Below are 18491 nucleotides of genomic sequence, written 5' to 3' on the forward strand. Positions count from 1 at the left end.
AAAATTCACGCCTGAAGGAACTAGAAAAAGACAAACAATGCCTAAAGTTAGTAGAAAGAACAAAATAACAGAGGTCAGAGTAGAAGTAAATGAAATAGAGACTAAAAAGTCAAGAGAAAAGATCGATGAAATTAACGACTGGTTCTTTGAAAAGAAACATGACAAATCTTTAGCTAGACTCACCAAGAAAACAAGAGGGAGAGCTCAAATAAATTTAGAAATAAAAAAGAAGTTATAATTGATACCACAGAAGAACAAAGGAATATAAGAGACTACTATGAACAATTATATGCCAACAAGTTGGACATATCCATGACATGGATAAATCGCTAGAAAACCAATCTTCTAAGACTAAATCATAGTAAATCTGAACAGACTGGTTACTAGTAAGGAGATTGAATGAGTAATCAAAAACCTACCAGTAACAAAAGCCCAAGACCAGATAGTGTCCCTATCAAACATTTGAAGAAGATTTAATACCTATACTTCTCAAACTCATCCGGAAAATTAGAGGAAGGAATGCTTCCAATCTCATTTTAAAAGGCCAGCGTTACCCTGATACTGAAACCAGACATGAGCACCACACCAAAAAAGGAAAACTACAAACCAATATTCCTGATGAACATAGATGCAAAAATCCATGACCAGATATTAGCAAACCAAATTCCGCAGCACATTAAAAGGATTATACATCATGATCAAGTGGGATTTATTCCAGGGATACAAGGATAGTTAAGTATCTGTAAATCAGTCAGTGTGATACATCTCATTAACAAAATGAAGAATAAAAATCATCATCTCAATAGATGCAGAAAAAGCACTTGACAGAATTCAACATCCATATATGATAAAAAATGATCAACAAGCCCACAGCTAATATCATACTCAAGACTGAAAAGCTGAAAGCTTTTCCTCTAAGATCAGGATCAAGACAAGGATGCCTTCTCTTGCCACTTTTATTCAACATAGTACTGAGAACTAGCCAGAGTAATTAGGCAAGAAAAGAAATAAAAAGCAACTAGAAAGGAAAGGAGGAAGTAAGACTGTAACTATTTGCAAATAATGTGATTTTATATATAGAAAACCCTAAAGACTCCACCCAAAACTGTTAGAACTAATAAATGAATTCAGTAAAGTCTCAGGGTATAAAATAAATACACAAAAATCTGTTGCATTTCTATATACTAGCAGTGAGCAATCAGAAATGAAGAAAATAATCCCATTTATAATTATATCAAAAATAATAAAATATATAGGAATAAATTTAACCAAGGAGGTGACAGACTAATACACTGCAAAGTGTAAGACACTGATGAAAGAAATTAAATTAAAGGCACAATTGAATGTAAAGATATTCTGTGCTTATGGATTAGAAGAATTAATATTGTCAAAATGTCTGTACTACCCAAAGAAATCTACAGATTCAGTGCAATCCCTATCAAAATTTCAATGTCATTTTTCACAGAAATAGAAAAAATAATCCTAAAATGTGTGTATAGAACCACAAAAGACCTCAAATAGCCAGTGCAATCTTGAGAAAGAAAAACAAAGCCGAAGTGATTTTTTTTTTTAGATAACTAAACTCTACAGACTTCACAAGGGCAAGGACTTGATCTATCTCAAGCACCTCCATATCCTCAGGGTCCAAAGCAATGCCAGGCACATAGAATATTCACAGAATATATACATATACATATACATACATATATATGTGTATGTATATACACATATATGTATGTATATATATACACATATATATGTATGCATATGTATATATATATATGTATATACACATATATGTATGTATATATATACACATATATATGTATGTATATGTATATATATTCGAGTGTGTGTATATATATATTTGTGTGTATATATATATATTCGTGTGTGTGTGTATATATATATATATATTTTTTTTTTTTTAGAGAGAGAGATAGGGGAGAGAGAGAGAGAGTATGTGCAGGGAAAAGGGGCAGAGAGAGAGAGAGAGAGAGAGAGAAAATCCCAAGCAGGCTTCAGGTTCAGCACAGAGCCTGACACGGGGCTCAATTCTACGACTCTGGGATCATGATCTGAGCCGAAATCAAGAGTTGGTTGCTCATCTGACTGACTGAGCCACCTAGGTGCCCACAAATCATTTCACGTTAAATTTGTGTTCTCAACCTAAGAAAAAGCCAGAAATTGCTTTTAAAAAAATTTTTTTTAACGTTTATTCATTTTTGAGGCAGAGAGAGACAGAGCATGAACAGGGGAGGGTCAGAGAGAGGGAGACACAGTCTGAAACAGGCTCCAGGCTCTGAGCTGTCAGCACAGAGCCCAACGCAGGGCTCGAACCCATGGACCGCGAGATCATGACCTGAGCCAAAGCCGGCCACTCAATGGACTGAGCCACCCAGGCGCCCCAAAATTGCTTTTTTAAAGAAAATATTTGAGGGGCACCTGGGTGGCTCAGTCAGTTAAGCGTCTGACTTCAGCTCAGGTCATGATCTCATGGCTCGTGAATTCAAGCCCTGTGTAGGGCTCTATGCTGATAGCTCAAAGCCTGCAGCCTGCTTTGGGTTCTGTGTCTTCCTCTCTCTCTTTATGCCCATCCCCAACGTGTGCTCTTTCTCTCTCTCTGTCAAGAATAAATAAACATGGGGCACCTGGACGGCTCAGTTGGTTAAGCCTCCGACTTTGGCTCAGGTCATGATCTTGCTGTTTCTGAGTTAGAGCCCCGCATCAGGCTCTGTGCTGACAGCTTGGAGCCTGGACCCTGCTTCGGATTCTGTGTCTCATTCTTTCTCTGCTCCTCCCTTGATTTTGCGTGTGCGTGCTCTCTCTCGCTCTCTCTCTCTCTCTCTCTCTCTCAAAAATGAATAGACATTTAGAAAAAAAATAAACATTAAAAAAGTTTTTAAAAAAAGAAAATATTTGATTAGATATAATCTCTTTTGTTTTTGTATATAAAAAAATTAAAAAGACCAAGTACCTGCCTTCCTAATTCCTTTAAAAACTCTTGAAATTCTGTGTCTCCCAGGAATCTTTCTCTAAGACTTTTGAAATTATTAAACACATTGGACTGAAAAAATCAAATTTCCTTTTATTCGGATAAAATCTTGGTATTTACTATATTTTAGGTCTAATAGTTACATAAAAGTAGCCATTCTGAGAAGGGAGAGGAAATATGAGGTTTGGCAATAATTGATTGAGGATCAACTGATAAATCGGTAATTAGACAATCTTGGAACAAACTCCTTTTGTTCCTTTTTGCTCAACCAGCAGGTAACTCAGTCGGTCCAGGGCCAATATAAATGCAGGTGCTTGTTGTTGTCTGTGTCTTCATTATATTTTGGTAAATTTATAAGTACCTAAGTGGGAGGGGAAACACAGCTGTTTCATTTAATTTGTATTTGGTCCAGCAAAGTGCATTAAAAAAAAAGCTTATGATTTGGTGATGTTTGGTGTGCATTTTCTATTGGTTTTTGTAGCTGTGTCACATGAGAGAAAAGATCTCCCGCCCCCCACCCCCTGCCCCCTTAGTCGTGACTGTGTGATATGTTAGAAGGAACTGATTTGGCTGACTAGTTTTAAAGAAGACAAAACTATGAAGAGCTCTCTCTTCAGAATTGGCAGTGAGGTGTTTGGAGTTTATAAAAAGAGTGTAAAGTTTTGATATATATTATTATTAAAAAGCAATTTTAAGCAATTTAAAATTAAGGCTTGGGGCGCCTGGGTGGCTCAGTCTGTTAACCGTCCGACTTCGGCTCAGGTCATGATCTTGCGGTCCGTGAGTTCTAGCCCCGCGTCGGGCTCTGTGCTGACAGCTCAGAGCCTGGAGCCTGCTTCATATTCTGTGTCTCCCTCTCTCTGACCCTCCCCTGTTCATGCTCTGTCTCTCCCTGTCTCAAAAATAAATAAACGTTAAAAAAAAATTAAAAAAAATAAAAAATAAAATTAAGGCTTAATGTACAAAGTATTACATTGTTAATACATTTCATATATTGAAAAAATAAAAAGTAAAAATGTAGGAATACTATGTAAATTAGTACAATGCAGGGAGAATTAAATAATGAACATAAAGCATTTATAAAAGTGTAAAAAAAATAAAAAAAATAAAGTGATTCTAAAAAAGTATTACATTGTTTATATTAAAAATAGCACAAGAAGAGGAAATTTTATTTAAATCTATGTTAAGAATATATTATACGAGGTGCTTTACAGATATTATGCAAGTTTTAGAATCAATATACAAAAAAAAATGTAGTCAAGCCCTATCCCTGAGGAAGAAATTAAACTCCTCCTAGAGGGTAAGTCACTTTTCCAAGGCCATTATCACTTTTAAACAGCTAACCAGCTGAGTTGAAATCCCACTGATCTTCCCTCTAAACCACTAGGCAGATGACACAGCCAAGAAGATTAAAGGCTATTGAAGTGACCTAAGAAGTTGCAATGTGGAAATATGCCAATGATAAGTAGAAAAGCTGGATATAAAATTACACATATATTGCAGTAACAGTTTAGTTAATTAAGTGTTTGAATAAAAAGATCTGAGTATAATATCATAAAGATTTTAGCGCTTGTGTTAGACTAGCAGAGTTTGGGGTGGTGTTTTTCCTTTATTTTCTAAAATAGCTATAGTTAGGGGCACCTGTGTACCCACTCTTGCTTTAGGTTCAGGTCATGATCTCACAATTTGTGAGGTCTCAGGCTCCGCGCTGACAGTGTGGAGCTTACTTGGGATTCTCCTTCCTTCTCCCTCTTTCTCTGCCTCTCCCCCACTTCCACACATGTGCTCTCTCGCTCTCAAAATAAATAAATATTTTTAAAAAATCTACAGTTGTGGATAAGTCACTTTAGTATTAAAATCTTGTTAAAATAGAGTGTAGCATCAGTTTAATTCATCAAAGTATCTAAAAATCTTAATGTTTTTGGTATGCTTCTGAAAGATTGCACAGATATCTGAGTGTGTATTAACTTTGTTTTTAAATTCCAGATCATCAAGTTATTGGATGGAAAGCGATCTCAAACTGTGGGAATCTTGATATCTAGTTTGCATTTAGAAATGAAGGATATCCAGCAGGGTAAGTCTTCTCTGTTGCTTTTTTCCAACTTTAAAATTTTTCAACATTTTATTGTGAAAAGTTTTAAATGTATAAATTATTAGAATGCCATATAATAAATCCCATGTACTCAATACCCAGCTACAAAACTACCAGTTCATTCCTATTTCATCTGAAGTACCCTCTCTCACCAGCTGGACTATTGTAAAGTCATCCCAGCCATTTACAATTCATCTGTTAAAAATGTCAGAACACTGATAAAAGTTAAGAGATGCTTTTTCAAGCATAATTCTAGTGCCATTATCGTGCATTTAAAAACATTTATGATAATTTCTCAGTATTATATATGTAATTCTAATTTCCCTGACTCTATACATGCTAATTCATCCATTTGTTTACAATTAGTTTGAATGAGGACGCAGACAAATTTCATGCATTGCCTTTGCTGTGTCCCTCAGTTTTCTTTTAATCTAGAAGTTTCTGCACTCCATCGTATTTCTTTTTTTCCTTTGTAATTATTATTATTATTATTTTTTAAGAAATCAGGTCATTTGTTCTGTGGATTTTCCCACATTTTAGATGTTCTGATTACATTGCCATGTTCTCATGTATTACATTTTTCTGTACCCATGTGGTTCCTGTAAATTGTTAGTTTGATCTAGAGACTTCATCTGAGTAGGGTGACACTCACTTCGTGAGTGCTCTTGTATATTATATCAAGAAATACATAATATCTATTTGTTTATGTTGTTAGTGGGATTCATGATTTCATTAGAAGTGCAAAATAATTATAATGCTAACTCCATCAATTCTTCATTAGCTGGAATACTTCTGTGGAGGAACTCTTTTCCTCTTCATCCACTTGGCTACGTCATTGTTTTTTAATCCCTTCTTTTTTTTCAAATGATACTATTTCAACTTGGTTATCTTTGGCATAATTTAAAATATGACCTTTAAAAAGAGGAAATATTACTTCCATCTATTTTTCTTCGTCTCTAGAAAAGTAGACCAAAACCCATCTTACCTTTTTGAAATCTGTGTTTTGCATGTAAACAACACTCCCCTTTCTCAGTAATCATTTAAATGTAATCTTTATTTTGACATGTCATTGATAATATTTTCTGAATAGTAATCTCTCGTAGATGGTTTCAGTAGAATTTAGCATGGGTTTAGCGGTGGAGGCAATTTCAAACCACATTGTCCTTCAGGTCTCAGTCTTTGTTACCTCACAAATGTTTGTTTCACTCTGGTGCACCGCAGAAGGCTCCCAGAGGTCCCGAACCAAAAGACACTCAAAATATACACACGAGTTCTCCTCTCAAAGGAGTTTTGCTTTATTGCAAACATTAAAAATTCCACATAAAGCTAAAAATATTCTGAATTGGATGATAGTCATAGTATTCAAATGAACTATTTGTAATATTTAAGCTTAATTAAGTAGAAATAAATACATAAGTGTGAATATTAAACCTCAGAAAATGTTGCAGGAGTGGATTTGAATCTGGACAGGGGTAGCTAAAGGGGTCCACCATCACAATTAGAAAGGGATTCTTTAGTGATTTTAGGGGTTAGATCTTCTAGAAGAATTGAGTTTCATTTCAAACCAGGAAACTGTCATGCTAGTGAAAAAGTGGAACAGATAAATCAGCAGGAAAGTTTATAGCCATTTGTCAAAGAGACTGAGTTTTTTATGTAGTCTGAATTTGGAAAGGAATTCTCCAGATCTAGCGGCAGAGTCTTATCCTCAACAACAGTATTCTTCCTAAGTTTGGTGAAAATCAGTTCTGCTTGGTTTCATCATGATGATGTGTGGCGCTGTGGATATGAATCTTCACAATGGCGGCAGCATCTTAGACTTTATTCAGTTCTTTTTAGGCACATCCTGCTGTGGTATATCAGATGGCCGTATGATGAGAGTCATTCCAGCCATGTGGTATTCCATTTACCAACTCCGGACTATAAACCTTCTTTCCATGGCACTTCAGCCTTGTTGGAGTGAACGCTCATTGTGAGTTAGATAAGAGATGAGTTCACCCATACCTTTTCCAGTATTCTACTCTAGATGAGAACATGCTTACCTGAAGCACTAGCAAACTTACATGTTAGTGTTAGAAATGGCACTTGTAGCATCATAGATTTCTAGCACTTGTGGGCACCATTTTAGTCCTTTCTCCTTTTTCAAGCACCTCCATTCCCCACCACAGAGTTGGCTCCTAAGTTCTTAAAAAAAAAAAAAAAATCACCTCTATTCCATGTCTTCATTTAGTAATGCATTCCAGATGAACATAACCCGAGCTTAATTTTTCTTTAGAACCATTTGACTGACACTGGCATCTGAAGGTCACTTAGGAGCCCGAGCTGTGTCAGTTACATTTCATTCTGAGTCTGTGTCTGGTCGTGAATGGAATGCACTTGGCCTTGTGTTGTCATCCTGATGAAAGGACTCCCTGTGCTGATGTTGGCCCACAATGCGTGTTTTAATGTGAGAGGGGCTGCAGTGAGATCTGATTGGGGCTGGCCAGCTGGCAGCCAGGCAAGGTCGCACAACACATCAGCCCTGGTGAAATGACCACAATTAAGAGGCCATCCTTCAGCCTTTGGTCATATATTCATCTTTGTCAGTGCACAAAGACAGATGCACTAACTCGCATTTTCCAAACTCACAAGATGCTGATGTATAAACCAAAAAGTGAGAGGATACACTTAGAGAACAGACTTTTCCTTTGTCATGATGAAAATGTTTCTCACCGCTGATCATTAATACCTCCTTATCACTTGCCTCTCCTTGGCATTGTATCTTTGTTTATGCTCTTTCTCCCCTAACTGGGATCACAGGTTGGTCACCTTGATAATGGTTTAGGTACATCCATTCACAATTACCTCCCATAGATGGATAATCCAGTATTTCCTGGTTCAAGTCTTAAAAAACAACCTTGTCTTCCTCGTTTCTAAGGGTGATTGCTTCTCTGTTGTCCAGTAGACACTGCCTTTGATACATATTCAAGAAGTGGGATTTTGAGGCTCTGTACCTCCAGGTCCTACAGATAGCAAGTTTGCTCCTTTATGTCATGTTGTTTTTCTTTTCTAAGAATTTCTCTGATAATAAAGCTTTGTTTACAACTCATTGGGCTAATGTAGCACATATAAAGCCATTCAATATTTAAAATTTTAAGTTAATTAAGAAAAATAGACCAAACCTTAGAATAGATGGAATCAGAATGTCATATATTCATTTTGGTGCATTTGGGCAAAAACTTCCTTCCTTCCTGCCTTCCTACCTTCCTGCCTTCCTGCCTCCCCTCCCTCAGTAAACATGGATTGAATACCAGTTGTTGTTGTTGTTGTTGTTGTTGAATATAAATTATTGTCAAATTGGCTTCCATACAACACCCAGGGCTCATCCTGACAAGTTGAATGCCAGTTTTGTATCAGGCACCATGACAGCCACAGCACACAAGATCCAGACTCAAACATTCTCAGGAGTGCACAGGATAGTGGGAGAGATGTGCATAGCAGCCCAAGTGGACAATAGAGCTGCTTACGAAATAACAGCGTAGCATCCAGACTCCTGTAAAACTCGAGCCTTAATGGACAGAACTGTGGTCATCACACAGAGAAGCTTTTCCAACTAAGGAAAGAAGGCATGCAAGGAGGAGGTCCTGCTGGAATCTATGGATCCTATGTGAATGCGGGTTGTTTCAGGCCTTGGGGCTAGAAAGGCAAGCAGCGTCCAGTACAGGAGGAGCCCTGAATATCGTCATATCATCATGCAAAATTGGGATATTATCTCATCAGTAACAGGGAGACAGGATTTAAGAGTTTCAGTCCCGTGATCTAATTTTGAATACAGAACCACCTCTCAGGCTGTGGGAGATGGGCTTGCAAGGCCTTGCGTGCTGTGGCCTCAGCTGGTCCCTCTTACTTTCCTTGGCTGTTCTTGTTCCCCGCCTCACTGCACGCTAACCACAACAGAACTCTTTGATTGCTTAAAATGGCCAAGTTCTTTTCTTCTTCTGTGTCTTTGAAGGCATAGCACTTTTTGAGTGAGCCACATTGCACATTCCCTATGTTTGAAATGCTTTTCTGCCCCACCATAGCTAGCTTCTTTCCTTTGCTAGGTTTTGGCATATAGAATCTCCCTCAGAGACCCTCCCTTCAATTGAAGCTACCCTAAGTTAATTCTCTTATATTCTACACAGCTCTCAAGACTTCATTTGTTCATTTACTGATGTTTTCATTTACATCTACCATCAGAGTGTAAGTTCTGAGATGGAGATTGCTCAGTGATGTGTCCCTAGCACCTTGAAAATGTGCCTGGCACCTGAATGATGATCATCCAGTGTCTGCTGAATGGGTAAATAGAAATCATCCTGAAGGTGGATAAATCTGCTAGAAAGGGATTGCGGGGCTTCTGGGTGGCTCAGTCGGTTGAGCATCTGACTTGGGCTCAGGTCATGATCTCATAGGTTGTGAGTTCAAGCTCCACGTCGGCCTCTGTGCTGACAGCTCAGAGCCTGGAGCCTGCTTTAGATTCTGTGTCTCCTGCTCTCTCCGCCCCTCCACTGCTCACACTCTCTCAAAAATAAATAAACATTAAAAAAATTAAAAAATCTGTTGGAAAAGTATTGTGATGATTGAGATAATAAATGGTGAAGGCCAGAACTAAGGTGTTATCTATAGAAATGTATGGAGACCACATACAGGGGCTATTTGGAGAGAGAATTGCTTCATTTAGCCACATCAGAGGCAATCTGTGACGGAGAAGTCGTATATGTACGTTGGATTTCTGGCTTCAACAGGAATGTATATAAGTACCAAAACATAAACTGGAAATACAGAAGAAAAAGTATAGGTAGAAGCAGAAAGATCAATTCGGTTTTAGATGATCTGAGTCTGAAATGACTGGAGACATTGAAGCTATTGTATTCACCTAGCGTCTGAAAACTCTAGTCTAATGCTAAGTAGATAGGGCTATGTTGGAGATACGATGTCTCCAAAAAGGGAACCACCTTTATCGCTTTCTCTCTACCCACGATGGTATTGGACATCTTGGAGAAAGCTGGGTCTCTAAACTGACTGAAGTTTAAAGCAGTGCATGACTAAAGGCAGGACCTTGGTTGTGGGGGAAGAATGGCTTCAGGAGACTGACCATAATACCCACAGCACTTGTATTTGGTCCAGGAGGGACTCTGAATAAGTGATTTACTTCTTGCTGGCTTTCCATCTGCTAAACTGGATGACTTGTGTTTAGAAGCATTTTGGCATCCTTGGACGCAGTGACTGCCTACATGATTGCAAATTAGTGTTTTCATTCCACGTTAGTGATTTCCTCTCATTCTTTTCCCAGGGGAGATGGAAAATTGCTGTTGACTGTTCTTGACATAAACCTCTGTATGCCTTGCAACACACTAGGTGCCAGAAACCTCTTGGCATTCATTTGGAATTTCCCGTACACTCACAATTTATATTTATAATATTTAATCTAACATCAAAATAAAACATTTTTCAGTTCAGTTCTTACCAGTCCAGAATCTCAGTTTGGGAATTCAGTTGCATCAAAGACTATCTTTCTGTTTACGAATCTCAAATCAAAATGTGGGAGGATGCCAGTTAGTTATATGCCCAGAATCTAAGACCCAGATCTGAGAATGCCCACTGGACTTTGCTCCCTTTTACCTATTAATTTCTAGAAATCTCTGTCCATGTTTATGCCAGGTGTCTAAAACATAATTTTACCAGGCATCTGAAATTCACCATGAATTGCCTAGGATTTTCCTGGGGAACATTCTAATTCTAGCCTGGAAGACCCTTTACTGAAGGCAGGTGGTCTCCAAATTTTTTATTGTGCACTCTACCAGTAAAAAGTTTCAGAACACGCTTCTTAAGCTCTGTTTTCTAAAACATGTATATCATATAAATGTGTGACAGAACTAATATCCACATTATAAAACAAATGCCAAAATGTGAATTAAGGTGAGATTAATATTATTTTTAAATGTCTTGCTAATTTCTCTGGCTTTGGGTTCTCATTGGCTAATATCTCAAGGCTCAGTATAAAAATAGGGATGGACTCATTATTAACAATAGTGTATTTAAACCCATGCTTCAAATAGTCCCTTGATAAATTCTGTTATAATATATGGGGTTCAGTGTCTTGACAAATCTGACTCAACTGTCCTTGCTTTTAACTCATTGCATGACTGGTGGAGAACTTGTACTGTCAGTCAGAGTGTCTGCTCTGCCATTTTCTTATTGTTGATGGATTATTTTGGGGGGTTTCTCTGCAGGAACCTTCTTTTTTTTTAACTTTTTTTTAACATTGATTCTTTTTTTGAGAGATGGAGACAGAGTGTGAGCAGGGAAGGGGAAGAAAGAGGGGGAGACACAGAAGGCCCTGAGCTGTCAGCAAAGAGCCTGATACAGGGCTCGAACTCACAAACTGTGAGATCATGACCTGGAGCCAAAGATGGACCCTTAACCGACTAAGCCACCCAGGTGCCCCATCTGCAGGAACCTTCTGAAGCCAACTTGTTTATTTTGTCCAGTTTAGCTAAAACCAGATTGTAGAATCAGAATACTTCATTTAAGTGGGCCCCCCAAAACCACAGTATATTGAAAGTAAAAGAACAAGTAACTATGCCACATAAGAAGGAGTTTACCCACCAAAGGTGACATGTGATCCTGAGCTGCTGACATACTGAATGAAGGTGCCAGGGTCAGTCAACTTACTGAATATTAAAAGACCTCAATTTTTAAAATGATCTCTGGGTGAATGGAAACAATAGACCTAATACTTCCCTTCCCTTTCCCACCTTCTTCTTCCTCTGAGTCTGAAACACCTGAGCAGCAGGGTTCCCACCCACCCCTTTCTAAACCACTGTACATTCCTTCACTCACAGAGCTGAGTCCTGAAAGCAGAGGGTGGCATTTCTTTGTACTTTACCTTCAGGCAACTGGCTGAGACCATCCAATCTGCCCGGAATGTAATTTTGGCTTAAAAGAACCAGAACTAATGGAAGAACAGAAGCAGCTTAACCCAAACTGTTTCTCATTCCACTGCCCTACGGAGAATAGAATGGAGGAAGGAGGGGAGGTTTTGTGAATTCTGCGCCTGTGTCCTTCTTTGAGGTTTGAACCATGGACAATTTTAATTACACCTATAAAATGGTACCTTGGGCACCTTCGGGCATAGTACATGCCTGAACTTAGGTGAGAATTGGGAGTTTTGCTTTATAAGACTGAGTGATTTTGAGTTTTGGCAATAGACAAGCGTCCCTTTTGGGACAGTCCTTTCTTCTACCGCCCAGCCAGCTCCCGCCGACTATGTCATTTACACTTGCCTTCTCTTTCCATCAAAGCCCAAATTAAGGTCTGTACCAACTAGTATGACACATTAGCAGGCATTTGGTGATGTAGGTAAGACTGTAAGTATAGGCCCTTGATAGTTCTTGTTCTTTATGGGACTAGAGGCAAATTTTGTTTGTGTTTCTTCATTCTTTGTGCCTTTGCTGTTCCTTTTAGTCTGTTCCAGCATGCAATTGTTAATGTCTTTAAAAAAAGATAAGACTTTATATTACTCTAGCTTGTATTTTCTTTTTATATTTATATTTTCTTTTAAGACAATGGCTTTTCAAGTTCCTCAGTTCTAGTTTTTAGAAATTTTTTGCTCTGACTTTGACTGCAATACTGATGATTTTGAATAACTGCAAGTAGTTCGCAAAGATTGAAGTTAGACTGTTTTCTTATGTATATTGCGATAGCATATTAGGACTGTATTAAATATTAGTGATTATTAAATAACGGTGAGTTTATGGTTGTGTATAAGACACAAACAGAATTTTTGTAGCATGAGGCATATCTGGTTCCCACCGGGAGGCTGTTGATTAATGTAAAAAAAAAAGCACGTAATGCTATTTAGAGACCACAGTGTTTGTGTAGACTGTCGTGGGGAGTTGGCTCACTGATTTTTTTGTTTGTTTTTTAAGATGGTAAGGATTTTAGGTGGAGGGATTATTTATAGCCTAGCACTTATAAAGGATAAAAGAAGCATAATCCTAGTCCAGTAAATTTGATTATGGAACTGAGCTTGGGAAATCAAGCTGTCTGACCTCGTGCCTTAGTTTCACCGTCTGTAAAACTAGGTCCAGCAGCAGCACGCACCTCACACTTAGAATAATGCCTGGTGCACAGGAAATTCCCGATAAATGCAGCTGTTCATTTATTAAGTATAACTGTTTAGGTAGTAAGGTCTGCCTAGACAGAGATTATTTTAAGCTTTAGTAATCGGTGCCTTTAGCATTTCATCTGGAAAGATGCATAGAGCTAGGCTTTGTGCGTCCCTATATCTGCCCAGGTGTGCCTGGTGCCGGAGGTGGAACGTAGTGGTCAGTAGGGAAAAGTGAGGCATATTGAGAAAAGGTTGTAGGAGATCTATGACCATGGCAAAGAGACCTGGTTACAGACCTCTTCAGTGGGGGCAGGCTCTCCCCCCCGACTCCACACTTCAATCTGCCCGGCCCCCTTTTCACCTCTTGCCAGGTTTTGTCCTGAATTTGGTCTTCCCTCTCCATGACGGCCTTGTCATTATGAGGTGAGCCTGTGGGGAGATGTTCCTGCTGGACCTTTCCTCAGCTCTCGGATGCTACCCCTGCCTCATCCATGACCCCACATCCTTGCCTTTTCTTTGGTAGAGGTCAGGGTAGTTGGTTTGTGGGAGTTTTGAGGGGTCTGTTAGCTGAGAGTTTTAAAAACCCAATGCCTTCTATGATATGGTCCCCATTTCATTCTCTTTCCCTTACAAGTTGAATATTTATTAAGCCGTAGGAATATCAGTAATTTGGACCAAACAGCTAAGTTTTATGCTGGCCATTTGGAAGTTAATGTTGTTAAGAAAATAATTTCTGTTAGTAGAGCCAAATAATCCTATTAATCTTTGTTTTCGTGGGCTGAGAATAAATCTGCAAACAATTTGCAAACAATTATTAAACACCCACTTTGTGCAAGGTGTTCATGTCAACCACTTACTGAAGGAAACAGAACAAGGCATAAACTGGGCAGCATAGAGGTGATTTTTAAAATCAACATCAGCCAAATCCTAGTAAGCTACCCCAGCTCTATCTGTCTGTGGCATCTTCCACACCCTGGATGACCAGATTTACTTTGGCTAATCTAACAGACCGAGGCGTGTGCCTTTCCTACCTCAGTCTTCCATGTGTTTCTTGCCCAAAGGTGTTCCTTCAGTCAAAAAGAACAGCTCCTTTAAGTAACTGCTTGTGTTTTACTAATTAGAAGCCCTTCAAACAGCAAGCACAGTCATCTTTGGTTTATTTGGAAATGGTTGCACTCGGGGATAGAAAAGTGTTCCGGGTTAAAAATGGCTAGAGGGCTGAGAGAATTCCTGCATGTTCTTTCTACTTACCCTGGTCTTGTGAAAAGCCGCCTCCAAACTGGAGAGGGAATTTCCCTATCGTGTAAGACCCTGACCCTGTGCATGTGCCTGAAGCAGGCACATAGTTTTTATGTGTGCCTGTTAGTTTGAATCTGTGATACTGATCTGCTTTTTGTCCCTGCTGACGGTTATTATATCTTAATGGGCGAAACACTACTCTAATGATCCTTGTGTATATAATTCTTGGAGTACAGAGCAGGCACCAGAGGACCACATAAAAATGTTTGCCTCAATTTCCCTGCAAAAAAGGGGCCCAGAAACCAGACTTGACCAAGTAACAGATTTTTAAAGGTAAAGGAACCCAATAAAATTACCAGCTTTTCACAGCGTGTGTCTATTTCCTTTCGACATATTGTGAGGTGTAGGTGAAATATTCTAACCGAACTGACAGTGTGAGTGGGGATAACTAAGGAGAGAGGGAGATAAAAGTAGAAACCACCAGCAATGATTGATATTGCAGTAGCAGGGAGTTGTCGGGGTCTCCCCTTTGTGGATTTGACGCTTCACCTTTCTGACACCATTTGCAGGAGTTGTTGGTATAATGAGCCCCAAACAGATGGGAACAAAAGCTAGAATGACCCGGAATTACTGTATCAGGGCTTTGAGGCATGCTATAGAATTGTGTAGGCTGGTATTTGCTTATCCAGCTCATAAGATACAAGGTAGGGGTGTGTGTGTGTGTGTGTGTGTGTGTGTGTGTGTGTGTGTGTGTGTGTGAGAGAGAGAGAGAGAGAGAGAGAGAGAGCGAGCGAGAGCACATGCATGCTACAGAGCAAGAAAGACAGAGTGTGGTTTTTAAAGTATAAAATGGAAAGAGTTACCTAATCCCTAGTAATTCCAAATATGTTTTAATCAATGACTGATTTCTTTCTGTATAGTAATCATCAGTGAACTAATTAATGGGCCCATGTAATGGTTAGAAGTTTGGTGATAAGTGCCTTCAAGAACAGACTCTTGGGGCATCTGGGTGGCTCAGTCAGTTGAGGGTCCGACTTTGGCTCGGATCATGATCTTGTGGTTTATGGGTTCAAGCCCCACATAGGGCTTGCTGCTGTCAACCTGTCCCCCTCTCTTTGCCCCTCCCCAGTTTTTGCTCTCTGAAAAATAAATATTAAAAAAAAAGAATCAACTCTGTAGTACACTGTGCCAATATTTGTGGAATAGAATGATCAGTTATTGATTCCAGCCCTATGTAGGAACTTAAAATGTTTCTGGTGAATAGGAGGCAGAATTATGTGCACGAAAACAGCTCTTCTAGGAGTCCTAGTACCTATGCCCTTACTTTTTAGACCTTTGGCCAATAATCTAACCTTCATTGGCTACTCTGTAGTAGAGAAATGATAGAAATAATTTCCTTAAGGGGCGCCTGGGTGGCTCAGTCGGTTAAGCGGCCGACTTCAGCTCAGATCACGATCTCGCGGTCTGTGAGTTCGAGCCCCGCGTCGGGCTCTGGGCTGATGGCTCAGAGCCTGGAGCCTGCTTCCGATTCTGTGTCTCCCTCTCTCTCTGCCCCTCCCCCGTTCATGCTCTGTCTCTCTCTGTCTCAAAAATAAATAAAACGTTAAAAAAAAAATTAAAAAAAAAAAAGAAATAATTTCCTTAAGCTCCTAGACTCAACCAGGATATCTCTTCAGAGTGCTTCTTCCACCTCTGAATTTTATTTTGTTTTTAAGACCCTTACATGGAAGAGAGAAAACCTCAGTGGAATACTTGGCATTGACCCCAAATTAATCTAATTCTTCCTTCATAACTAGTTTTCCTCGCCCCCATTTCTCCCCCAGGTCCATATCTAGCTCTTTTTTTTTTTTAATTGTAAAAAATATCCATTTTTGAGAGAGACACAGAGCATGAGTGGGGGAGGGGCAGAGAGAGAGGGAGACACGGAATCCAAAGCAGGTTCCAGGCTCTGAGCTGTCAGCACAGAGCCTGACACAGGGGTTGAACCCATGGACCACAAGATCATGACCCAAGCAAAAGTCAGACGCTCAACCAACTGAGCCGCCAGGCACCCCAGGCATATACAGCTCTTAAGCTCCTCTGCCTATTCCTGTGGGTGGCCCAAAGCCCTTCCTCCAATTGTAGATGTAGGGCCTCACGTGGTTTTCACTCCAGCGTCCTCAGTCCCATAGCTACTTAGTTATGCCACTCGGTAGTGCTCTGTAGTGTCCTTCTCCTCTGTCCTGTGCTTTCTATCCACGGTATTTGCTACTTCTTGTTCATTGGAATAGATTCTAAACCAGTTTTTCCAAATTTTGACATGTCCTATAGAATATAACTGTTAGGTTTACTACACCACTCATAACTTCTCAGTGCCTCCATGCTGTGTATTGAGTGCCTTATAGGCTCTTCGTCATGGCCTTCATCAGAATTCTACTGATCTTGCTCTAGACTAGAATTAACACTCTCTTCAACCAAAATGGAACTACCTGCCTTTGCCTGCATCTTCCATGAGCCTGTCTGCATCTGTTTCTTCCATGTGAAATGTCTCGCATCCTTCCAGTTGATGTTCACTGGAACTTGTAAATTTACAGATTGTCATTGCTTGGAATGCATTTGGCTCAGTTAATGGTAATTCATAAATGGGTGTCTCAGGTATCTGCCTGAAGCAATATAACCATTGAATTTTTACTCGTAACCTTTTCACCTAAGGTGATACTGCTGTTTAAAACATTTTTGGAGGTGAAGAATGAAGGGAAAGCTATTTTCCTTATTATTTCCTTGAAAATGAGGCAAGTAGCGTATCTCCAGTGAGTGTGTGGATGAAGGCATGATTATGCAACCTGACCAAATAAACCTTGATTTCTTACCGGGGACTAGTGGGGGTGAGCAAACAACCCTAATTCAGATACACCCCTCAGAAGACAATATTTTCATCTACCAAAATCCTATCCTTTTCCAAAATTTGTTTTCTTTTAAAGACCCTATGCTCTCTTATCAGGAAGCATTTCCTGATACCTAACAGAACAACTCCCGTTGGTATTCTTGTAACCTGTATCCCACTTTTATCCCTGTTACATACCAGGTGTGAGGCCAGATGCTGGGGTTATCGGGATGCTTAGAAACCATCCCTGACTACAGGCTTCCTCAGTCCAGCAGTGGAGGGTAACTGTTCTGCTACACGCTGTTAATACAGGCTCTTTATTAGACTTTCTTCCCCTGTGTAAAATACACATGCAGGTGAAAGAGGAAGAGAGTGAGGACTTAGGAATCTGAAGGTCAAGGAGTTCCTTCCAGGGCAGGAAACCTTTCCCCTGGGCCTTGGGGGAGGGTGTATGGGAAGGGAAGAATCCTTGGCATGCCGCCCCAAATGGCTGGGGCACAGGCAGCCTGGGAGAAGGGGAAGTGGTAGGGGATGAGAGTGGAAGTGTAGCTTGGGACTGGGAAAGGAATGGGCTTAAACATCAGGCCAAGGCATTTGGGGTTTACCCAGTATTTAAAGGAAATACGTATGAGGTATTGTAAGCATCAAAGTAAAATGTTGAGACCCATGGTTTTAAAAATAGAATGGTGGCAGGGCACCCGAGTGACTCAGTTGGTTAAGCGTCTGACTTTGGCTCAGGTCATGATCTCATGGTTTGTGAGTTTAAGTCCCCCATCAGGCTCACTGCTGTCAGCACAGATCCTGCTTCAGATCCTCTGTCCCCCTCTTTCTCTGTCCCTCCCCTGCTCATGCTTGTGCTCTCTCTCTCAAAAATAAATATTAAAAAATCATAATGGTGGTGGTTTGATGAACAGTAGATTGATAGGAGAGATGGAAATTGGAGATGACAATGAGGCTGACTTTCTGAATGGACCCAAAGGTATCTTGTATTTCTTTGAAAACACTTGAGCCATTATTTTTTGTAATGACAACTATTTGTGCATATCCCTTACTATTAATAATGTTTCCTGAAGTTGGGCTTGGAGCAGGGTTTTGAAGGACCAGAAAGTTTTAATAGCACTACTCCTATCTGGAACACTCATGAATTCTGGAAAGTTTCCTTTATAACACAAAC

General features: G+C 39.6%; 1 protein-coding gene across 3 annotated transcripts in view; it reads left to right on the forward strand.

Annotated features, from left to right (window-relative positions):
- The window catches only part of FMN1 (formin 1), a 427872-nt gene that overhangs the window by 262778 nt on the left and 146603 nt on the right, over positions 1 to 18491 (forward strand). For all 3 annotated transcript variants that reach the window (XM_049611644.1, XM_049611645.1, XM_049611646.1), the window contains one exon: positions 4982 to 5069. In XM_049611644.1, the coding sequence (XP_049467601.1) occupies positions 4982 to 5069 (88 nt within the window). The remainder of the gene's footprint in view (positions 1 to 4981; positions 5070 to 18491) is intronic.

Source organism: Panthera uncia (genome assembly GCF_023721935.1).
Source record: "Panthera uncia isolate 11264 chromosome B3 unlocalized genomic scaffold, Puncia_PCG_1.0 HiC_scaffold_1, whole genome shotgun sequence".
Lineage (NCBI taxonomy): Eukaryota > Metazoa > Chordata > Mammalia > Carnivora > Felidae > Panthera > Panthera uncia.